Here is a 24,597-nt window from a genome sequence, read left to right as displayed (position 1 = left end):
GGGACGTAACAGGCATTCAAGAATTATGTGTTGGATGAGGTAATGGAGGAGGACAGAAAGTTAAGGTGCTTCACATCTAAGGGCCTCAGTTTTCTGAGATGTAGTTGGTAAGGGCTTCCTCTGAGAATTAGAGGAGGTGGCTATTGAGAAGGTCCTTGAGGAGGGGGGTGACTGTTTGGGGAACTCTCTAAGGGGGAGGGGCATTAGGAGGCAGGGCCACCATCTACCCATCACAAGGCTTTCTGTAGCAGAGCCTGCCTCTCCGGGTGAACACAGATGGAAGTTTGTTGTGATAACCCCTGGGGTGGGGGACGGGTGGCGGTTTATTCAGAGTGTAGGAATAGGGTTAGGGTTATAAAGGAATTTCAAAGTGCTGAAGAAAATGGTCCAGGCGAGTAACTAGGGGACCAGCTTCCAAGGAAAGTGAGGGAGAAAACCAGTGGGAAGTGCAAAGAAGAAGGAACTGACCGGAAGCCAGGTTCAAGGTCAGAGATGACTGACGTAAGGGGAGAACGGGAAGGCGAGGAGGCTGTGGTCAGAAGGTGGGGTACTGGAATTTAAGATTTCTTATGTGGATGAAATTCAGGTGATGATGAATTCCAGAGTGCGGTCAGGATGTGGGTGGCTGAAGTGCAAGTTTTAATGAAGCGCAAGGAGGGGCAGCTCTTTCTTTGTACACTTCCCCGGGAAGGTTTCAGAGAAGGACGTTCTGGGTGTGGGTGTTTTCTATGATATCACAACTGTGTCTCTATTCCCAACAGGAGTCTGTTTTAGTGGAAACAGACTTTTCAGGATTTTTCCACTGGAATAATCCAATTTCTAGACACTGGCTTACTACTAAAATGCTGCCTAGTTAAAACAGTGCCAACATTTCCTTGATTCCCTTTTCATGCTCTTCAGAGTTCCTTAATACTAGTTAATGAATCGGGTGCAGGGAGCAGTAATCTGTGTTGAAGAAGCTTCCTTGGATTAGGGATATCCATTCAGGATACCACGATGAAAGAACATTTATAAAGCAATATAGGTATATATTAAAGTCCAAATAATAGTCATCACAAACACTTCCATAGCATTTCCATTGTACCAGGTGCTGCTCTAAGGGCTTTACATATACGAACTCACTTAATCCTCCCAAAAGCCCTTTGAAATAGGTACTATTATCATCCCCATTTTGTAGGTGAAGAAACAGAGGCCCAGAGAAGTCAAGTAACTTGCCCAAATGTCACACAGCTGGGAAATGGCAGGACCAGGATTTGATCCCAGGTAGATACTGCAAACACTGCAGTGAGGAAATTAGCCCCTTTGCCTTTTGATGAGCAAACAGAGGCTAATCAATAACTTACTGCTCCAGGCTAATAAGCGGTGGAGCTGGAGTCCAAGCCGAGGTGGCTGTCACACAAATGGTGACCTTTAGTTGTGAAAATGACCTCCTCTAGCCTTGCCCTCTCCCTTTGTGGAGGGACAGCTTCAGAAAACCTTCATAGTGGTTAAGGGCGGAGTTGCTCAACACGTATTTGGGAATAAACAAATGCATGAAGATTGCCACACTCCCTGGTGTCACAGTTGGCCACCAATGTGAAGAGCATTTTACAGTTGAGTAATTCCAGATAAAGACAGGAACATGGTGTTTATAAGCTGCCCTTATTGGAGGAGAACGCAGACAGAAACCAGGGGAGGGAGGAATCAGGGCCCCTGCGGAGACAGGGCCAGCAGCAGGGTCGGCTGGCTCTAGGACCCGAGGGCGGGAGAACCCAGGCCTCGCTGGCAGCAGACCTGGACGGCGGGTGGAAAGGCGGCCTGCATCCCGCTCTCCTGCCCCTCGCTCAGCTGCAAAAATATCAAAGGGACACCGTGGGGCGCTCAATAAATATTTGTCCAATGCGTGAATGAGTAAAGGCAAGGGAGGGGGCGTGTTTTGAAAGCCCATCCCACTTCTCCCTATCAACCACACCTCGGTAGTCATTCCCGGATAAAACTCTCCCCTCCTGGTGACTGTCGCCAGCGGACGACCATGCCCAGGTATACGGTGCACGTGCGCGGAGAGTGGCTGGCGGTGCCCTGCCAGGATGCGCAGCTCACAGTGGGCTGGCTGGGCCGGGAGGCCGTACGGAGGTACGTCAAGAACAAGCCAGACAATGGTGGCTTCGCCTCGGTGGACAACGTGAGCTTCCTCGTGCGCCGCTGCAAGGGCCTGGGCCTGCTGGACCACGAGGACCCGCTGGAGGTGGCCCTGGAGGACAACGAGTTCGTGGAAGTGGGTGAGTGGCCGGAGGGGAGGGGTGTGAATCACTCGGCCGGGCATTCCCGGGAGGGACAGTCCCTTGTCCTCCCCAATTGGGGCGGGGGGGGGGTAGTGGGGTGGGAAAGAGGGCGGGATTCTCGCACACCCCTGCGAGGAAGGCAGGAGTCTTATCCACCTTTTACAACGAGGCAGCCGACTCGGAAAGGAGGAGACTTCTTACTAGTAGCAAAGACTAGATTTGAACTCAAGACCGCAGGGCTGAAGCCTTTTGCAGTTACTGAATCATTTTGAAAATCCCTTTGCCCTTCAAAAGAACCTCACCAGACTGGAGGCCAGTAGCATAGATTTAAAACAAAATTAAATCTATTTTGTTTAACGAAACTATCAAATATTAAAACACATAGATTTAAATATTAAATATATTTAAAATATTAAATATTAAAACAATAGATTTAAAACAAAATAAAGCCGGTGATGGGGATGGAGGTGGGGTTGGATCTTGAACTTTCACTTAAACCCTTTCATGCATGCCTGGCATCTACATCTCTGCCTTTTGCTCTCCTCCTTTGTAAATTTAAAAGCATGAGAAGTCGTTTTAAAGCAGCCATTTCTGTAGAATTTCGAAGGCAATTGAAGAGCCCTTTTCTTGGTTTACCAGTAACGCCAAAAGTGGCTCTCCACTGTGATCCCTAAGGGGTCTCTCTTGCACTCTTGTTTCAGTTATAGAAGGGGATGCCATGTCTTCCGACTTCATTCCATCGCAACCAGAAGGAGTTTACCTGTATCCTTTTCTGCAGGCTTGTTGGTCTGCTCTGGGGGCTACTGCTGCCAATGATGGGGCTGGGGCTTTTCCACACTACCCAGTATCTTCCTTTACCTGGCTACAGATACAGCAAATACCGGGAACCCGAAAAGGTAAGTTTCAAACCACTTCCTTTTTTTAAGAAAATTAAGTCGCCCCACCCCTCATTTAAGGAGGGGGAGGGCTAGCAAAATTTATGACCAAGCATCATCAATGAGGACAGGGCTTTATCCAGCTCTGTGTAACAGGGAAAGGCATTATGCTTTTCCACTTCTAATTTTCCTTCCTGAACCTCCTCTTCAGCAAGATGTCTTTGTAACTAGCACATTAGTGTTTGATAGTAGTGATAAAATCTCTGACGTGTCAGAGCTTAATTCTGCTTCAGGCTTCCCTACTCTTTCGTTTGAGTGACTAAGCTGTTTGCACTCACGGAGATTCCCTTCTTTTGTGCAGTACATTGCCTTAGATGGGGACAGCCTGACCACAGAGGATCTGGTCAGCTTGGGCAAGGGACACTACAAAATCAAGGTATGCTGGAGGGAGGGGAAGGACGTCCTCTGACTTTTTTCGCGGCACGTGTAAATCTTTGACATGTTCAGCTCTGACCAATGTTTTCCTAGCTCACCCCCACTGCTGAAAAGAAGGTGCAGAACTCCAGGGAAGTCATAGAAAGCATCGTGAAAGAAAAAACTGGTATCCTTTTCTCTTTGTATTACGCAGTTCTTTTTATAGGCTTAAAAAAATGCCGCCTGTGTCTAATTGTATAACGTCTGGTTTTTATTCTAGTTGTTTACGGCATTACTACAGGTTTTGGGAAATTTGCCAGAACTGTAATTCCTGTCAGTAAACTAGAGTAAGTTTGATTCCTCCCCACCAAACACACACACAGTCACATGCCAACTATTCTCATTTTGGAGATTTCTTTCAACAACAGAAATAATTAACATTTGCCCCAATTTACAAATAAGGAGGGTGAGGCTCGGATTAACTCACACATGAGTTGACATAGAAAACACAGACTTGCTGGTTTCTTCCATTGCCCTATCATGCCTATTCTGTCCCTCCAAAGATTTAACTATGTTCCCAGCTGAGGGAACATTTTCACGGTGAGGTATCTAAGAGGGTTTTTTTTTTCTTTCTCTTCCAGGGAGCTCCAGGTCAACCTAGTACGTTCACATTCTTCAGGTAACTCACTCCAAACATTCAGGGCCTCCTAGATCTTGTTTGATTTGAATGAAGTGCAGTCGGTCCTCGGTATCTCCGGGTTCTGCATTCCCAGATTCAACCAGCCTGGGATGTTGGCTGAATCCACAGATTAGGAACCCGCAGATGCTGAGGGCCGACTGTACTACATCACTTTATATAAGGAACTTGAACATCTGGGGATTTTGGTGTCTGCAGGGGGGTTGGGTTGGGGGCCCTGGAACCAATACCCGGATGACTGTGTAGCACAGTGTCAGGCATCCTTTAACGGCGTCCAGAAGCTAGCGGATCCCAAGGAGTAGGTGCCAATTCTGCTGCCGGGGGATGGAGAGGGGGGAAGCAGAAAGCATCAGACAAGACCACCTTTCAGCTGAATCTCAGAAAAAGGAATGGGCCAGGTGAAAGGATGGGGTTGGGATGGGAGCGTGAATACCGTCGTGCCAAGAGGGTGATGCAGTCAGGGGACACGAAATTAAGGCTGGAACTCAGGGAGGAGTAGTTCGGGACAAGGTGAGATGGGAAAGTCTGTCAAGAATCCCATCAGACTGCAAGAGAGCTTGTGCTGAGGAGTCCGGATGCCATTCTAAGGGTATTGAGGAGGGCGGGGTGTTCACTGACGCTTCCAAGAAGGGGAAGTGAGAAGGCAAAACTGGATTCTCATATCTGTCTGGAAGATGAGACTTGAAGAAGCAAGACAATCAGGAGAGAAAGCAGTGCAACTATCTGAGCCAAGACGTGGAGAGAAATTTGAGATGGAGACGGCTGGGAGAAGGAAAAGCTTTTGTTTTTCTTGGAGAAAACTTCAATTCTGTTTTGTAGGTGTTGGGAAACCACTAATCCCTGAGAGATGTCGGATGCTCTTGGCTTTAAGGGTCAATGTCTTGGCCAAAGGATACAGTGGCATTTCCCTGGAGACTCTCAAACAAGTTATCGAAGTATTTAATGGTAATGCAACAGATACCCAACTGACCCTCCGATGAGGCTGTGTGTGTACCACAGGTAGACTTGATTGACGGGGTGGTGAGAAATTGGTGAGAAGAGAAGACATAAAGTAATGGAGATGAGTGGAAAATGAGCTTGGCAAGAAGGAGGTTAGCTAGATGGGGGTGCAAGGTAGGAGTGAGGCAGAGACTCTTACTCCTGTGGACTTTCACCCATTCTCTATCAGCCTTCACTTAGCATTTGGCATCTTTAAGACTAGAACAAGCCCCTTAAGTCTGGCCTTAAGTTCAGGGCTGGAGAGAACCTTGGATTCAGTGGTGTTTAAATGTGGTTAGAGAAGTTGCATCAAATCATCTGGGAAACATAACGATTCCTGGTTGTCCACCCCAAAGACCGATTCAGTAGTTCTGGTTGGTGCCTGGGAATCTGAAATCTTCATGCTCCCCAGGGGGTGGGATAGCCAGACTTGAAAAACTGAAATTCAGTCTCTTACAAAGGTAGAAGAGAAATATGCAGGTGAAAGGCTTGCTTGTGATCAGGAAGCTGTCTAGCGCCAAGATAGGAGGCAGCTCAACTCTTCGGAGCTTGCTTCTTGGGATAATTCTAGTGTGGAGATGAGATTTGACATGCGTGGGAGGCCATTGTCCCTTCCCACAAATAAGGATAAACATTCTAGGTCAGTGGAAACTTGGGGACTCTTTGGGGTGAAGGAGTGGGAGGAAAAGCAGGGCTGGGCAGTCACGTAGAGCAAAACACATGCTAGATTTTCTGTGCTATAGGCACAAGTGACCTATAAATATGATATGCCAATCAGTGAATAGCAATTGAATGAACAATATATAGTATACAAGGCTGTGCTGAACCAACCAGCAGTGATTCAACACCTATTTCTACTCCCACCCAGTCTGCCCGACTATAAGCCTAAAATCCCAGATAGTGCAACTTCAGCCGTGAATCCACCTGTGCTTTATGGGTGAGCCCAGGGTACCTCTGTGTCCTAGAGTTCTGAGAATTCCTCAGGGTGAACTATGACCCGGAAGCTGACCTGTGGGTGGCACTGCTTTATCTTACTGACATTACGTAGCAGTTGGAAAAAAACTGCTATCAGTAGTCTGAGTTTACCTTGGAAATGTAGCCTCCTTTTTGAGTAACTTAATGGGAATTTCCTCCAAAACAGCATATGTCCATGTATAAGTGCTGGTGAGGTGGCAGACTGGGTGACCAGGAATTGGGCAGAAGAGAAGAGAGCAAATTGACTATGACTTTACCTCCCCAGAGAACCCCTGTTAAAACCCTGGTGCACCTTATCTTTCTAGAAAAATTTGTATTACTTTTTTTTAATGTATTTTTTTAAGTCTTTATTGAATTTGTTACAATATTGCTTCTGTTTTATGTTTTGGTTTTTTGGCGGCGAGGCATGGGGGATCTTAGTTCCCCAACCAGGGATCGAACCCGCACCCCCTGAATTGGAAGGTGAAGTCTTAACCACTGGACCACCGGGGAAGTCCCTGTATTACTTTTCTAATGTAAACATTTACATGTTTTCAAACATTCTCCAATAGTTTTTAATGGCTACATACACCAATCAGTCCTATGAAAGTCTCTTAATTTCCTATTTGGATCATTTTAAACTTTATGTCCTTAGAAATAAGGCAGCAAAGAATAACAGCTAGCTCCTGACCACATCTTTAAGATACATTGCTAGAATTTCTAGAAATTTCTAGGTCAGATTAGAACATGCACAGTAACAGTAAACAAAGGGGCAGAGGACCAAGGAGAAGGAAGAAGTTAAGGGAAGAGGTAGTCATTATGGGGGTACGGGTTCCAGATCGCCTTTCTTCCATGCAGTCTGACCTTAATTCTTTATGTACAGTGTTCTCCCGCCCCCTTCACACAGCATATCCGAGCATGTCCTGGCTAAAACCTGTAACGCTTCCCGTTGTCCTTAGGATAAAGTCTAAACTTAAAGTGGCTTACAGAGAAAGCTTTGCTCCCGGGAGGGTCCTCCTTCCTTCCCTCCTTTCTTTCTCTCTTCCCTGCCTTTCTCTCTCTCTTTCTCCCCCTCTCCTTTTTCTTTCTATAGCAATTCAGCCAGGTCCCTTAAGCATTAGTTGTGCTTGAGGAATTGTCTTTCCCTAAAGCGAGGATGGCCAGAATGAAGTGCTCTTGAAGTAACCGGTGCCTCCTTCTCTCCCAGCCTCCTGCCTGCCCTATGTTCCAGAGAAAGGAACTGTTGGTGCCAGTGGAGACCTTGCCCCACTCTCTCATCTTGCTCTTGGGCTAATTGGGGAAGGGAAGATGTGGTCTCCGAAGAGTGGCTGGGCTGACGCTAAATACGTAAGATTTTAATAACAGCTTCCACCTGCAGTAATTTCCCGAGGCTGGACACCAGGTGTACTTGCATGCTTTCTAGCACTCCATCCTTACAGCAGCCCAACAAGGGAGCCACTGTTATCCCTATTCTATGGCTGTGACAACTGAAGCTTAGAAGTGTGGACAGAGTCAGGAGCTCAGCCGTAGCGCAGTACAGATGTCAAACTAGGCAAGGCTCTTAGCTTCTATATGCAACTGTCAGCCTTCTGGACTTGGTGATCACCTTGGTAAAAAGGTACAGCAGCCAGTGTTAATTGCGGGAATTTATTCTGCATCTAAAACATTTCCAGTGCCTATCCAGGAGGTCACATGTTGTTGCAGGTTTATTTACTTGCTGGTCTAATAGGTACAGAGCTGTGGATCATAGCACTGACTTATAACCTCTGGAAAGGAGGTTCCACTCCCCCCTTCCCCCCAAAGCTCTCATCTGGTGGCCAATCAGAAAGGCTTGTTTTTGATAAAGCTTTAACATTTTCTTCATTCATCTCCAAATTCATCAGAGCAGCCCAAAGAATTGTTTGAAGTGTCGTCTCTGATCTCTTGCTGGGAGGTCCCCTAACAGTAACTGAAGGGGCAGAGGACCAAGCAGGAAGAAGTTAAGGGAACAGATAGTCCTTCGGGGGTTCGGGTTCCAGATCACCTTCCTTCTATGCAGACTGATCTTGATTATTTCTCTATGTACAGTGTTCCCACAACCAACTTCACACAGCAAATCCAAGCGTGTCCTGGCCAAAACGTGTAATGCTTCTCACTGTCCTCAGGATGATGTCTAAAATTAAAGTGGCTTACAAGAGTCTTGCTTGTCATATCCACACCCCCCAGCCAAATCCTTCCCCACCAACACTGTACATCACAGAAGCGAGAGGTGGCCTGCAGCTGGAGTGCCCCGTGTCCTAGGCAGAGGGACCAGCCATGTCCATTCTTCTGTTCCTGCTTCTGATTAAGTCCTCTGAGAAACTTCCCTCTCTGCTCTTCTGGTTCTTTTCCCTACAGGCCCACCCCATCAACTCCCTTTTGCCCCTCCTTTGTGCCCTCCCAGCATCTTATGTGATTATTTTCCACGGAACCTTACCCACTTCCTACCTCCTGTTACACTTAACATACTACGTCTGTGTTTGCCCTTGAGCTTGTCTGTCTCCATTTTTCCTACCCTCAGCCCCACTCCTGGGACAGAGTTAATCATGTGATAGATATCCTAATAAGCTTGTGAAATTGACAGAGTCAGTGGTCCTGCCTCTGTGTCTTCCTTCTTCCCTAGAGGGATCTTAACCTAGTGATTGCTTTCACTTCTTTTATTTCAGGGGAAGATCATTCTGCCCATTTCTCCTCAGGATTCTGTGTCCATCTCTTGGGCCCATAAGGCCCTCTTCACTGGTGCTCACACATTTGCCATACAAGTGAGAAGCCCTGCTCTGAGGTTCTGCTAGTGTTCAGACAAGTGGGACGAGGGTGGAGGACTTTTAGGTCAAGCTCTGGAGGCCAGGGAATGTGGACAGAGTTTGGAGCTCAGCCTTAGCGCACCTGCATCTGGATGTGCATCTGCTCAGGAAGCAGCAGTAAAAAAAAAAAGTGAATCACTAAAGTGGAAACTGAATGCAAAGGACCTAGAAACCAACATTCAGGGTTGATTTTGTAGACACTAGCCCCTGATGTAGGTACAAAAATTACTCGAAAGCTAAGTCTGCTTGCAGACTAAAGAACAGAACTAGAGAATAGACCAGCGAAGATAAACAGAACCAATTCACATAGGTCTAATCTTTTATAAGACAGACCTTTGGGCTTAAAAAATCTTTTATTGGATTCCACATGAAATTAGAAATACGCTGGTATTTCATTTGATACCCATTTTTACCCCTTAAATCATTCTACAGGTCCTGGCAGCTCATGGATTGAAACCAATTGTTTTGAAGCCAAAAGAGGTAAGGAGACTCGAGGAAAATTTGTTCGTTTTAACAAATCTTTACTTAATAGCTATTTTCAGTCTTAATATCAGCCTCACTGGTTTCTTAAAATAAACATAGCTTCCATGTTTGCTTAAGTTGGGCACTGAAGAAAGGGCTCTGCCGTAAGCACTGAAAAGACTCTTCAGGCCACAGATGCTTAGGGGTTCTCTTACAGAAGAACTTAAACTTCAAATCGGGATCTCTAAGGACCCCTAAGGGATGCTGTAAGCCAACATCCCTTGGGATGCTCTAAGCCAAGAGTCTCAGACCAGAAATTTTTCAAGGTGTCTTGTCTATAATGATGAGAAGTTGAAGAAGAAATGCAGCATAATTAAGAGCTAAAGATTTGATACGCCATCTACATTGGAGCACCACTGCTGCCTTAATGACGGGGATACTTAACAGCTACTCCATTTGCTAGATTTATACTAACGATTTCACAGATGATGGCACTTCATCCTTGCATACTTAAATAAGCATTACTGCCCTGCACTTTAGAAACCATGGATCAACATCATTCAGCTGACAGGCTAACTTTTCTCTTATGAAAGCAAAAGATATGAAATCAACTTGCACGTACACTTGTTACAACAAACAGCGTTAGAAAACTTCTCTCCCCTTCCACAAAGGGTCTGGCGCTCATCAACGGGACGCAGATGATCACCTCCCTGGGCTGTGAAGCAGTGGAGAGAGCCAGTGCCATTGCTCGGCAGGCTGACATAGTGGCGTCCTTGACCCTTGAGGTGTTGAAGGGCACCACCAAAGCCTTCGATACTGGTCAGCATGGCTCTTCCGTTGGTTTGCTATTCATTCAGGCAGAGCTCGGGCGCAGGGGGGGAGGGGAGGCTGGTCAAGGTGTTCAGACACGGGAGTGGTGGGGGTAGATGGTAGGGAAGAAGAAAATCCAAGTGCCTGTCCCTTCGTAGGACTGCTGCAGCTTCATCTAAGTTACGCCACACTTGACCCTTGAAACGACCATGTTTCACAGACAAATGCTGACCCAGAGGGTTAAGTGACCTGCCCCAGATCACCAGCTCTGACTCCCATCAAACTACATGTTGTCTTAAGGATCTATGGGCAGGATTTGAGAACTAGAGTAGGATTAGTGCTGATCCCCATTTGAAAATCGGGAGAGAAAAATTGTAGAAGTGGTAGCTTTTCTAGAAAGTAATGACTTGGAAAGACTCCCTACTCTTATATGTAGTAGGACCAAAAAAAACTGTCTAAAAAATGACTTAGCTAAATTAGGCCACTATTGAGCTCCCTTCCATTATGAGCCTAAACTTTTTTAGGGTAGGCCCAGTGTCTTGAGTTGAATTCCCAGAGATCTCAACACATAGTTTGCCCTGAGATACTTAAAGTAGAAAGAATAAAGTCCATAAGGAAAATCTTGCTTTTGGAGTTACGTTTCTAATCCTGAGTGATGGTTAAGGACCCCTGGACTTTTGAGGGCTGTGTCAGCACAGTGGATGGTTCTGTGCCAGCGATGGTAGTTCATTCAATATAAGAATTGCTCAGACTTTTCCGCTTTCATCAATTCTAGACATTCACGCTGTTCGCCCTCATCGTGGGCAAGTTGAAGTCGCTTTTCGGTTTCGGTCCCTCTTGGACTCAGATCACCACCCATCTGAAATAGCAGGTCTGGGCGTGCCTATGTGAGTGAGCTTATTTGCTTTTGGAAATAATTGGAAAGAACTGCTAACATGCCCCCTGCCATCCCTGTATCTTTTCCACAGAAAGTCACAGGTTCTGTGATCGTGTTCAGGATGCTTACACCTTGCGCTGCTGTCCACAGGTAAACAAAAAAGCCAACAAGTTTCTATTCTTTCCCCCAGTTTGTCGGGGTGGGGAATAGAAAGAGAGGAAGGTGTCAGAAAGTCATGTAATGGTCAGTGGTAATCCAGGTTTCTTTACTGCCTCTATTAAAAATGATGTATATGTAATACTTCCACTTTGCAATTATCGTAAAGTTTCTGTTCTATATGGTAAGCTGCTTGTTTCCCTTTGAATTACTTTGCTCAACCCCCCGGGGAGAGAAGTCCGACGGACAGCTTGTTGTTTTGGTTTAGTGCCCTAACTTTAAAAAATTCTTAGTAATAGCATCATCCTAACCAGTTAATGGAGTTTTACTGGCTCTACCTGTTAGATAGAACTAGAACCAGCCTGCCAGGAACGTTCACGGGAAAATCTAAGCACAATTCAAGGGCATATCCATGGTTAGATCTTATCTGCATTTAATAGGCAGACATAAACCATTATAAATGAATCTGTGAGTCGTAACTTTATAAAATGCAGATGAACTGGGTTGGCATGAGGCAACCTATATTGCAGATGTTCCAACTCATTTGCAAATGGCAATTAGTTAAGTGACGGACTAACATGCATCTCAAGAGTGAAACAATATTTCAGGTTGTACCAAGTTCCAATCCGTAGGGTACTAAAGAGTCCTCCCTAGCATAAATACCCTGTTTTCCTTGTTCTCAGCAAGTTCTGTTCTAGCTTAGCTAGACTGAAAACGTCTATGGGGAAGAATTGCCAAATTAGCTCTACAGTAAGAATAAATCCCAGTTTAAATGTTCTTGCTATTCTAATAAGAATATCAGCCTATGTGACAGGGACCATTATCAGTGTCTTTCATGTATTAGCCCATTTGATCTTGTCTTTTAGATCCACGGTGTGGTGAACGACACGATAGCATTTGCGAAGAACATCATTACCACAGAAATTAACAGTGCAACAGATAATCCTGTATCTTTTGATGGTTTACTAAGCTGTGATTGTAGAATTCCAGCTGGTCATTTTAAGATCTAAGTGATTGTTTTGTGTAGCCTCTCTGTTGCTCTGTTTCATAGACTAAGTACTTGGGCTCCGAGGTTAAATGCCTTGCTCTAGAGCTGAGCTGGTAAGTGGCAGAGGCAGGTCTGTGAAACTAGTCTCAGGTTCGGAGTCTAACGTGCTGTGCTTCCAAAACTGACAGATGAAAGATTAAAGAGGGTATTTCCAACATTGGCTGCAGGGTTTCACGAAGACCTCTGCCCTAAAACCCACTGCTGAGGTTGTTGGTAGAAGGATGAAGATCTACATCACAAGTGTGATTGTAGAGACCCTGGGTAGGATGGCATTTATGTGAGGCTTCCTAGGGCTAGTGATACCATGGTGCACTAAACAGAGGCAACCTTTTAACACTTACCTAAGTATTGATCAAAGAGTTATGGCTTTCCTCGTCCTGAGTTTATTTCTGACATGGAGTTTACTCAAATCAGTGTTCCCATATTTGTACAAAGAAGAGTAACAATGCTTCCGTCTCTCAAGGATGGAGCCCTTCTTTTCCTTCACGGTGTGGGTATCTCAGCATCATCTTGTTTTTGCTATGGAAGGTCCTGCGGTGGCTTAGTTCCCCCGGAAGTCGATGTGATCGGTCAGGAGGCACACAGGCAAAGTCTTCACAGAGACAGTACTTCCTTTGAAGACCATCCAACCCCTTAGGAATCTATTTCTCCTACCCCACATCTGCCTCAGTTCTTACCATTGGAGAAAGTAGCCCTAAAAGCCTTGCACAGCCCGGGCTAGCAGAGAGCAGCTGTATAAGGTTTCTCACTAGACCTTTTCAATGTGGCTTCTCTGACAAGCTTACTTCAGGATGTGCGTTTTATGTCCTCTCAGGTTGTTTTACAGTTAAGTCAGACCCAAGCTAAATACCCCTCAACTCACTAACCCTCCTCAACACCAGCCACCCCCAAATGGAGGAGTAGTTTTCATGAACTCTATGCATTCTTCTCTCATCTCTTATTTCTTGCACTGTAGAGCAGAGGTATCCATTCTACACTTACATAATTTAGACTTGAAAGGGTATCTTATGGAGTAATAAAATGCAAAACAAATAAACAAAAATACCATTAAATTACTGGCCAAGGGAGGGAGGATCATTCCCTGCTAAATTCTTCCCCCACCACTTGCCTCAGCAAAAATTTCAGCCGAAAGTCCTTTACTTTCTCAGTGAAAGATTCTTAATTGTTGATGAATTTCCGGTTGGCTAATATTTGGGAGTTCTCCAGCAATACTGGTGTTACCCGAAAGAATATTTTTCTCAATCTTCTGTTGCATATATAGACCATCTATTACATAGTTGCTGGATATTATAGGAGCTAACTTCTAATTGCTATAACCTACTAGCCAACAAACAAATTTGGAACAACTAGAGAACGATAGATGTTGTTTAAGTTGTAAATTGGTGCAGAGATCACTTGCTATAAGGATTCAGAGAATGGAGAGAAGACTAAAGCCTGTCGTTGGGGGCAGGTGCATGGAAAAGGGCAGGAGCTAGGCCTAAGAGGCTCACAGTTATATGCACAGAAAAGGGTAATTCCAAACTTGTTAAGTAACACATGCACCTCTACCTCTTTGGAAGTCAGAACCTTTCCTACACAGAGTGAGTTCCTAGTTAATAGGTTGTGAATAGTCTTTAGTCCAGTAGGTGAAAATTAGCTCTTTGGAAAGTCTTTTGCTGCCTTTGTCAGGGTTCCTGTTGACTTAAGTAAAATACATGATGGAGTGGAATGATCCCTGAGAGTATTAATGTTCGGTGAGTCCAAAGTTGCCACTGACTTAAGTGGGTTTGCAATGACCTCTCGGCCGCCATTTGCTGTGAACACTGGCACAGGATCAGTGAGTAGAAGGTTTGAAAGTTTTCCCAGAATTGATTGGTCCAACAATTTGGTGGTTGCTCATCAGCAAAATCTTCCATTCAGCAGGTTCTTCGATGGAACACAAGCTCGCAGTGCCCATTGAAGAAACAGAATTTGCTTTTAAACTGGTGTCCTGATCTCTGTTCTTAGTTTCAGGTTATAAACTTTTTGAGGGCAAGTACTGACCACCAGATTAGTAATGTTATGGTGCTTGAGGATCTCTCATCCCAAGAGAAAACATCATTTCATGCTTCATGTTTCTTTGACCCCCCCCAATTGGGTGGACACAATCATCTTTAAGGTTTTTGTTTTGTTTTGTTTACCTTTGTACCTCTTCATGTCAACACCTGCCTGTGGAAAGACTCTCCTTCTCTCCACCCTACCTTTGTACAAGGGCTACCACCTCAATGTTAGAAATGAGCAATTGGGGAAAGTGTTATACTTGAAGTGATCACCAAGTGTTATGTGAAAGCCTTAACCTATTTTGAAAGATGGTCTTTGCCAGCAGGGGAGAGACTGTTTCTGGAGGAAACTTCCATGGTGAATATCCAGCCAAAGTAAGCTTTTTAGAATTGCTCCTGACCCTGAAAGCATATTCTAATATAGGCCAACTGAATTGAGACACTCTTTCAGGCCCTGGACTATTTGGCCATTGGCGTCCATGAACTTGCTGCAATTAGTGAAAGAAGAATTGAAAGGCTCTGCAACCCCTCCCTCAGTGAGCTGCCTGCCTTCCTAGTGGCTGAAGGTGGTCTGAACTCTGGATTCATGATAGCCCACTGCACGGCTGCAGCCCTGGGTAAGGACACTGCACTTTGCCCAGAATGCAAGCCTATCCACCTAAAGGCCTTTCCATTTTACCTAAAAGTGTCCCGTTTTGTCTTTGAGATCTAACGTTTTCACCACCTCCATGTGCATCCTCAAAACAAATGCAACAGGGTTAGAGAAAAAAATATAAAACCTAGGCAACATTATACTGAAACATAATAACACACTAATGAGGTTGTAAATAAGGAGGTTTCCACGATTTCTCTGTAGGAAGCAATGTGACATCACATGTGAACTTCATCTTTGTAGTTTTTTCACTAATCTCAATTTGAAGATTATCAGAAGGAAAAAGGCAAAAGATGTTTATAGCTACTGGTGAAACTTGAACTGATCCAGATGATTAAAGTTTGGATACATTCCGTAAGACATACCAACCACTAAAAACATAAGGATGTGATTACAACACGCAAAAATGCTTATAAGAAGCAAGATGCCCTCTATGAAAATTGAGCTTTAATATAGCAGATTTCTGACTCGAGACTGTAAGGGACAGAGAAGTAACATCGGAATAGAGCCTGGCACAAAGGAAGTGCAAAGGGCTTCACTTATATTTACTCAATCGTCAAACAATACCAAGAGGCAGGTACTATTATTTCCTCCATTTCAAAGATGAATACTTGAAGATCCAAGAAGTTAAGTGACCTACTCAATATTGCACAGCTAGTAAGAAATAAAGCAGAATTCAGACCCAGGCATTTTGGCTTGCACATCTGTGCTCTCACTTCAATTAATGAGGATCTCTTTCTAATCAATACTTAATCCTAAAATATGGTTGCCAAATTTAACAAATAGAAATGCAGGCTGCCCAGTTAAATTTGAACTATTCAGCATATTATCTGGTACTAAAAAATTGGTTTTTTAATCTGAAATTCTAATTTAACTGGGCATCCGGTATTTTTTCTGGCAAATGTACCCAAGAGGCAGGATAGCATAGTGGTTCATAAGAGCATAGACTCTGGGTCCGAATCCCAGCTCTGCCCATTTACCAGCAGCATGATATGGAGCAAATCTCTTAATCCTGTTGACCCTCAGTTTACTCCTGTGTAAAATGGGGGTGATAAATTTACCCAACGGGGCTGTTTTGAGGATTAAATTAATGAATGCGTGGAATGCCTTAGAACTGTGCCTGGAGTGTCATGAGCACTAAATTAATATTAGTTGTTGTTACTATTACTACTCACCCCTTCCTCAGTTAAGTCTCACACTAAGACTCAACACAGCCAACAAAGAGCCACTGAGTTCATTTTCTGTCCAGTATTTTCTATTTACTCACTCACCTCCTTACTAAAATATCCCTCTAAGGGGCAGCAACTTCTCACATTAACATGGGGGGTGGTAATTGATTTTCAGAGAAGCGTTATGAATTTGGGAAGCCTCGTTTGAATGTGTTTAGCTGCCCTAGCTGTCATCTGAAGTTGCTCAGCTTGCTTTCATTGTAATAAAACTGGTGGTTTTCTTTTTTTGGCCACTTGTAGGTTACGTTTCTGAACAAGCCCCACCAAACCAGGTGATCCGCATAGCAGGTTCAGGGGCCCAGGACTCGCGGTGCTGAAACCTGAAAGTTCTGGGCAAACCAGGATGAGTGGATCACCATAGTTTATAGTATATTATCTCAGGATCCCCTATAGCGTAGAGAAGAACTGCAGCTTCACTCAGAGCTGCTCTCAAAGTTCAAAAAAAGAGGGGAAAAAACTCTTTGCGTGTGACCTTTCCCAGCTTCTGAAGCTGGGGAGAAGGAACTCTGTAATCTAGGTTCTTGCTACTTAAGGTGTGGTCCTCTGGCCAAAAATACAGCCATCACCGGCAATTTGTTAGAACAGCAGAATATCAGGCCCCATGTAAAACTCAACATTTGCACTTTTAACAAGAGCCAGTGATTTCATTTGCACGATAAAGTTTGAGAGACAGCAACCTAGGCCAACTCTAGACTTCCCCCCACCTCCCCAAGACATCCCCGCAGTCATCAAGCCCTTGCTTAAACCCAGTACATCCACTTACGTCATCATTGAACAGTCTCAACTGTAAATCTTCTCTTGCTGAAGATCTGTGGGTCCAGCCTCAATCCCCAAACGCCACGCCTGAATTCTGATCCCGCCGCCTCTGGTGACATAACCAGATTGTCCTCCAATACCTGGAAATGACCATCACCTTTTTTACTCCGAGTCTCCCTGTCATGATAAATGCTTCTAGTGTTTTCAACTTGGCTTTGTAATATGAGGGTTCCCATCCCGGTCTTATCTCAGAACTCACTAGAGTTTTAGAGTCCTTCTCACTCTGGGGAAAAAAAAAACAAAACCCAACCTTCTTCCTTTTCCCAAAGTAACTTTGGACCATCTGGTGCTTTGATAACGACCAAGAGCTCCTGGAGAGGGTATCCCACACTGAGGAGCACTTTGGGAAGCCATGTGTCATTTTGGCAATTTTTCTATTAGGAACGTACGTATGTCCCTAACTTAACTTCTCTGGCCTCTTGCAGTTTCTGAGAACAAGGCTCTATGCCACCCCTCGTCCGTGGACTCTCTCTCCACCAGTGCTGCCACGGAGGACCATGTCTCCATGGGAGGATGGGCAGCAAGGAAAGCCCTCAGGGTCATTGAGCACGTGGAGCAAGGTAACCCCAGCCAGGCCGGGATGCAGGCCTCCCTGATAAACCAGACGCCAGTGGTCCGTAGAGTGGGATCCCCACCGGCAGTATCAGCATCGCCTGGGAACTCAGGGCCTGTCCCAGACCTGCTGAATCAGAGACCCTAGGAAAGACAGCAGAACAAGCTGGGTTTAGCAAGCCCTCCAGGTGGTTCTGATGCTCGGTGAAGATTAAGAACCACAACCACACCTGCTGGCTAAGCCAGTTCATCAGCTGGCTTTTTTTTTTTTTTTATATGAAAATTTTAAAACATATTCAGAAGTGGAGAGATTAGTACCAGGAACCTTCATATGCCTCACTCTAATTCAACAGTTAACACATTTGCTTCTTTTTTTTTTTTTTTTTTTTTTGTTACTTTTCCCAAATTATTTTCAAGCAAATCCCTGTTGTCGTGTTTTCTTCCGGCATACTTTCTCTCTCAAATACAAACACTTTCTTATCCACCATGATGCCATTATCACATCCAACAAAAATCAACAATAAGTCTTGGTATCATCGAGTACATATTCAAATTTTCCCGAATTATCTCGACTACAACAGTCCCCTCTCCCTTTTTTTTTAATTCATGCCATTGACTAGTTAAAAAACCACGTCAGTTTTCTGACAGAGACTGACATTCTGGATTTACCTGTGAGCTTCCTCGTGGTGGTACTTTTGTTCTCTGTCCCATCATTTCTTGTGTGTTGCCGTTGGTCCTAAAGACTTGACGAGATTTAGATCCAGCCTTTTCAGCAAAGAGAGTTCATAGGTGGAGCCGTGTTGAGTCAACCTCTTCCAGCCTTCTTAATCACTGCTTGCTTGGTTTCTTAAAGAGAAACTGCCTTCCTTTAGGCATTGTTCTCTAAATTCCTAAATTTTTGCAACTGCATTGGAAGCAGTTGGCTGACAAAAGAATACCACTATTTTAAGATAAATGTGAGAGAGTTGAGTATTCTTTTTTTGGTAACAGCTCTGTTGACATATAATTCATATACCATACAATTCACCCATCTACATTGTACAATTCAGTGGGTTTTAGTAGAGTTGTGAATATACTCAGAGTTGCGAGTCAACACCACAGTCAACTCTAGAACATGTTTATTATCCCAGAAAGAAACCGTGTACCCTTTACTATCACTCCCTTCTCCTCCCTATCCGGCCTGGTTCAGGTGGAAAGGCATGTATCACTGAGCACAGTGGATTAAATGGTGAATGAGGTATTCTCTGCCCTCTTGGAAATCAGAGTCTACCTAAAGAGGAAGACATTGAACAACAACTTGGCAACTTTTTGTAGCACTTAACAAAATTCTGACTAAAGAATTGAGTTATAGGAGGCTGTAACTGAACCTGACCTAGTCTGAAGGGATGAGAAAAGGCATTTCCAAAGGAGTATTTAAGATTAAGACCTGAAACGAATAGGGCCAGCTAATTGGGAAGAGGAGAGCAGTATTTAATAAGGAAAGGGGATGTGTGTGCACAAAATAAATTGTTCTGGGATGCGTCGCAATGATGTACAGATGCCCACACTCAGGAAAAGTGGGCAGGAACTGGGATGGATGATGAAGGACAGTTCTCTACGTGGAGGCAGCTGACGGCTGCAGGAGGTCAGGTGAGAAGAACACCAGGAACAGAGAGGCGGTTGCACTCAGGGGAAAAGAAGACCTGAAATATTACCAGCCCACTGGAGGAAGGAGGGAAAACTTTTCAAAGGGAGCAGCTTAAAAAACCCAGTGTGGGGGCTTCCCTGGAAGTCCAGGGGTTAAGACTGGGCGCTTCCACTGCAGGGGGCGTGGGTTCATCCCCCTGGCTGGGGAGCTAAGATCCGCGTGCCCCGCTTCAGTCCAAAAAAGATCTGGAGTGAGAGGGAGTCTGAAGCCCAAGCACGGACATCAGTCAAGGCCAGGGGATGGTGGGGAGGTGGGAAGGAAGGGGATGTAAGGTCAGGAGAAGCAGTCTTTTCTTAGTGAAAGGGACACAGGTATACATTAGCCTCAGATGTCGATAAAATGAATAGCGTCAGTTTTGAAAACTTTAAGAACGTCCTCGCAATATATCTAAGTAGAACTATTGCTTATTTGCTCAGGAGCGTTTTAGTTCATGTGACTCATACTCTGTTAAGGTGAAGAAAATATTCATGGGAAACTAGAAGGTGTTTCCATGATTCTTAGGATATTTTAAGTGTATTTAAATTTTTGGAAGGCAAGGGTGAAGGTGGTTATTAGGCCACTGAATATCAGCTTATTTCAAAATAAATGAGAATCGTATTTTTAAAAATCCAGGTAAATCAAGATACACTGAACCCTTTGCATCTGTATCAGTGAAGTGTGTGGTTTTTAAATCCCATCTGACGGCATCAGGGAGAACTTATGGTTGTGAATAGCAACAAAGAGCAGTTAACAGAATGCTGAGAGGTGGTTACTCAAGGTTTTCCTGACATGTTTCACGTTTATCTTGCAAACCCACCTAAGAAGCTGTCTGTTATATGCACTAGCAAAATCTGCCATTTTCCTACTCACATTTCTCCAACCATGAGGCCAGGTTTGTGTCATGTGGGTGAGGGCAAATCAGGAAGATTAGCCAGTTCTGATCTTGAGCTCCAGCTCTATGAAATAAGCATAAGCACTTATTTAATAAGATGCTTTACTTCTCAAAGTTTCCAGTTCCTTACGTGTAAAGTAAGAGGACTGGACTAGAAGATGTGAAGTTTCTTCCGGGTCCTAATGGATTCTGTAACTTCATCCTCTCCCATCGTGACCTGTCTGTACTCACCAGAGTTTGGAATGTGCTTTATAAATTTTAAGACAAGAAGTCAAATGTTCTTAATACTCCATTTTGGTTAACCACTTAAGTGGCCTGATCAAGAGACCACTTAAGTGGCCTCTAAGCTCCTAAATTATCTTCTTGGCAAATAACAGAACCCAAAGTGGTTTAATTTTGAATTATATTTCTATAAAAAATTCTTCACTAGACTGTATCAAATGCAGAGAGATTTAGATTTCAATATTCAGAGTGGATCTCAAGGTATGGTACATTCCTCAAGCGTTCATAGCTAGGAAAAGACAGTGTAAAGATTGTTTTATCAAGAAACTTAAAGTTGGCAAGATGCCAATGGCTAGAATTTCAGTTTTAGTGGATTTGGGAGCCTTTAAGTTTGAAGGTTTGAAACAGACATTGGAGAATTAGTTCCAGGGCAACCAAAGACTCATCTGCTCATTCACTGGCTCCTTCAATCCTTTGATGAAAGTCTATCTGCCAGGTATTTCAGGCTATAGGGAACAGCAAGACTGAAAACAAATTAAAATGTACACAAAGGTGGAAATAGGAAACGGGTCATCCATCTTGATCAGCTGAGGGGAGAAGGGGAAAGCTGATTTACCTGGATAGTCCTCCCCTTCTCACCATTAAAGATGCAGCCAAGGGGTTAGAAAAGCACATTTAAGATGGTAACCAAATACCAAGGGATCTTCATTCTACCCATAGACTGGGAGAACCGACCATCTGTTAGTTGGCTGGCGATGGCCGTCAGCCTGCGTGGGATTTATATCCCTCAAGCATGAAGTCAGACTCTAATCAGCCATCCCCTCGTCCTTCCTTGTTTCAGTGCTGGCCATCGAGCTTCTTGCAGCCTGCCAAGGGATAGAGTTTCTACGCCCTTTGAAAACTACCACTCCACTGGAGAAGGTCTACGACCTGGTGCGCTCAGTTGTAAGGTAAAGTCAAACAGATTCCTGGAAAGTGACACTGTTTTAGAACTTTGAACCCTCGCAGCAGTTAACGTTGGCTCATGGTTTGATGTGCTGTCTCTGCAGGCCCTGGATAAAAGATCGCTTCATGGCCCCGGACATCGAGGCAGCGCACAGACTGCTCATAGAGCAGAAGGTAAATTGGCTACTTGGCTTAGTTCTTAGTTTGGGGTCGTTGTGGGAAAGCAAAGTGGGAGTGGAGAGTGGAGAAACATTCATATTCTTTTGCTTCCTGGCTGTTCCTTGGAAGTGAACCAAAAGGTACTCATGCAACTTTCAAGGTCACTAAGAAACTATTCGATACACTCTTAAGTGTCCCATGTTGCACCCAAACATGGACTATCTAAGGATTAGAAGCTGGGATGAATTTTAAATGGAATTTGGGGACAAGTATTTGTGGGGAGAAAATGAGATGAAAGGTTCATGGATTCCTCCCCATCAAGAAGGTTCTCTCTTATTAAAGATACATTCTCTTTCTGTAATGCTATCACCACCACCACCACCTGGTTCAGTGACTGCATAGACCTGAAGAGAAAACAAATTTCCCGAGTTTTTATTCAAAGGGATCCGGATGTGTCTAGTGCACTGGTGTGTCCTGCCCCATCACACTGGGTGAGATACTGGGTCTCTTTATTGCTTCTTCCCTCTGGCTACATTGACTGCAGACGCATCTGATAGGGACAGATGTCTAGAATGCGGACTCGTTTTTAAAACATAGTTTTAAAGTTCTTTAAGCCTTTAAGCCTTTAATTTGTAGGTATCGTGTTCCCTAGAATTGCTTGATTTTCCCCTGGAACCATTGCGCTGCTCTTGGGGAACAATTTTTTTCCTTTGACCTTCACCCCTGTCATTTCTAAGTGTTCCCTGTACCCTTTGAGGGGAATTCCCTTGCTTGCTGCCAACTTTGGTGCTACAAGAATTCCCTTGCTTGCTGCCAACCTTGGTGCTACAAGAGAGGTGTGTAAGAGCTCAGCCTTTTTTTAAATTGAAATATGATTGACATATATCATTATATTAGTCTGCAATATAATGATTTGACATTTGTATATATTGCAAAATGGTAACCACAGCAACTTTCAAATATACAGTGCAGTATTATTAACTATAGTCACCAAGCTGTATATGACATCTCCAGGATTTGTTTACGTTATAAGTGGAATTTTGTACCTTCTGACCCCTTCCACCCACTCCCCCCAACCCCCGCCTCTGGCAACCACCAATCTGTTCTCTGCATCTATGAACTCTTTTTTTTTTTTTTTTTTAGATTCCACGTATAAGTGAGATCGTATGATATTTGTCTTTCTCTGTCTGATTTATTTCACTTAACATGATGCCCTCAAGATCCATCCGTGTTGTTACAAATGGCAAGAGCTCCTTCTTTTTTTATGGCTGAATAAAATTCCAGTGTGTGTGTGTGTGTGTGTGTGTGTGTGTGTGTGTGTGTATCTCACAATTTCTGTATCATTCATCCATTGATGGACACTTAGGTTTCTTCCGTGCCTTGGCTATTGTAAATAGTGCAGTGAACCTGGGGGTGCAGATATCTTTTCAAGGAGGTTAGCTTTTGAAAGAATACATTTTCTAAGGTAATACAAAAGAATAGGAAATGCTCCTTCCCCGTCAGCGGCAACCGGATAAAAAGCAGCTATAATATAAACCAAAAGCCGGACTTTAGTTTGAGAAGATGTTATGCTTGAAAGGGAATAGGTTGGTGGGTGGAGGTAAACACTAAACAAGGCTGTGAAACAGTGCTTCTCCAACTGTAAAGTGCGCGTGAATTTCTAGGGGCTCTTGTTAAAATGCAGGTTGGGATTCAGTAGGTCTGCAGAGGGGCTGACATTCTGACTTGTCCCAAGCGATGCTGGCACTGCTGGTCCGGGGCCACGTTCTGAGTAGCAAGCGTCCAGAGAACAGAGGGCATGTGGCATGGAAAGAGAGCAAAGAGGAAATCCACTGCCTCTTATCGTTTAAGGCTCGCCTTAGAAAATACACAGTCCCATCCTTGAGCGACTTTCCTTAATTCCATCCACACTGAATTCTCTAGGTTTCGTTTGTTTCCTGGCTTGTTTTGCTTTAGAAGAGCAAGCAGCTGAAAACCTTCATGGTAACTTGAGAAACATTTTGGACTTTTGTATTTTAAAAGCTGTTAAATCAACCAAAGACTCATTGACAGATCATGTGTCAAATGGCTCATCGTAAAAGCAAGCAAACAGCTGCTGTGTTATCTAGTCAGGTTGAGATAATGTTTTGACTTCACATGAAGTTGATGTTGAATGGCATGTGAAAACAACGTTGTCAACACTTTGACTTTGTTTTGTTCTTGCGTTTCAGGTTTGGGAAGTGGCTGCACCATACATCGAAAAATACAGAATGGAGCATATTCCGGAATCAAGACCTGTTTCCCCAACAGCATTTTCATTGGAATTTCTGCACAAGAAATCGACCCAAATCCCAGAGTCTGAGGATCTTTAATGCTTTTTGTCACGAATGAGCAGATCAGATGGTACTTAGTTTAACAGCAAACAGCATTATGCTGAAGGAGAGACCTGAGAACTTTCTCAGGTGGATCAATCACTTATATAGTTCAGTTCTAATACCTGCTCTGGTTAGTCTGGTGACGGCATTACATTCACTAAATCTAGCACTGCTTACAGATGCAGCTGGTGCTTCCAGATTATAGTTTTCTTGTTTCTTAACGAAGTCTATAGGCCACTCACTCTCAAGGGTGAGAAGACTAACCACAACTGCATGGACCTTTGACTCAATATTAGATGAACTCAAATCTTGAGACAGATTGATGGCATTGTTTTCCAAAAACATTAGACTTTTGTGAATCTTTTTTTGTTTGTTTTGGGTTTGTTTGGTTTTTTTTTTTTTTTTTTGCTTTGTCAAACTCTCCACTACTTAACTCTGGCTGAGTGTACTGGTGCCATGCTATGATGAATGTTCCTTAATATGTCTTTGTAAACAACACTTTTTAAGTCATAATTAATTCTTAAGCTGCTTTTTCTTTTATTCATTGAATCATAGTAAAGAATAGCCAATAGGTCAACAAGAGATTCTGTGTAAAGGAGTTAAGGAATGAATATAAAGATTGCTATGGGAGTGGTTCTCAATGAATTGTGCATTTCATATTTATCAAATGTCACTACACATATCAAAAAAAGGATTCAGATGCTTAAGCTGCAGTAGGAGGTTAGTGTTACTGCTGCT

At 43.9% G+C, this 24,597-nt stretch overlaps 1 protein-coding gene across 2 annotated transcripts; it reads left to right on the top strand.

Moving 5' to 3' along the window:
- The first annotated feature begins 1,704 nt into the window (after positions 1–1,704).
- On the top strand, positions 1,705–24,288 carry HAL (histidine ammonia-lyase). 2 transcript variants are annotated; one of them, XM_068559613.1, is made up of 20 exons: positions 1,705–2,258; positions 2,963–3,023; positions 3,130–3,157; positions 3,498–3,572; positions 3,665–3,737; positions 3,831–3,897; positions 4,192–4,229; positions 5,067–5,192; positions 7,387–7,526; positions 9,434–9,481; positions 10,135–10,282; positions 11,049–11,144; positions 11,242–11,300; positions 12,173–12,253; positions 14,682–14,747; positions 14,824–14,989; positions 17,495–17,629; positions 21,243–21,351; positions 21,451–21,520; positions 23,716–24,288. In XM_068559613.1, the coding sequence occupies exons 1-20, from the start codon at positions 2,012–2,014 to the stop codon at positions 23,854–23,856; spliced, it is 1,974 nt and encodes a 657-aa protein (XP_068415714.1). In that variant the 5' UTR covers positions 1,705–2,011; the 3' UTR covers positions 23,857–24,288. The 2 variants fall into 2 exon arrangements, with proteins under 2 accessions (XP_068415714.1, XP_068415715.1); XM_068559614.1 differs by lacking the exon at positions 2,963–3,023 and having other exon boundaries at positions 2,225–2,258; positions 3,040–3,157.
- The last annotated feature ends 309 nt before the right edge of the window (positions 24,289–24,597 follow it).

Source organism: Eschrichtius robustus, chromosome 13 (assembly GCF_028021215.1).
Source record: "Eschrichtius robustus isolate mEscRob2 chromosome 13, mEscRob2.pri, whole genome shotgun sequence".
NCBI lineage: Eukaryota > Metazoa > Chordata > Mammalia > Artiodactyla > Eschrichtiidae > Eschrichtius > Eschrichtius robustus.
This window is presented reverse-complemented; position numbering and strand designations above follow the sequence as displayed.

Bases quoted from the DNA above. Each gene is read 5' to 3' on its own strand.
- HAL (XM_068559613.1), top strand. From the start codon at position 2,012: ATGCCCAGGTATACGGTGCACGTGCGCGGAGAGTGGCTGGCGGTGCCC. The intron at 5,193-7,386 runs GTAATGCAACAG...CTTCTCTCCCAG, and splicing joins AGTTATCGAAGTATTTAATG to CCTCCTGCCTGCCCTATGTT. The intron at 11,145-11,241 runs GTCTGGGCGTGC...TCTTTTCCACAG, and splicing joins CCACCCATCTGAAATAGCAG to AAAGTCACAGGTTCTGTGAT.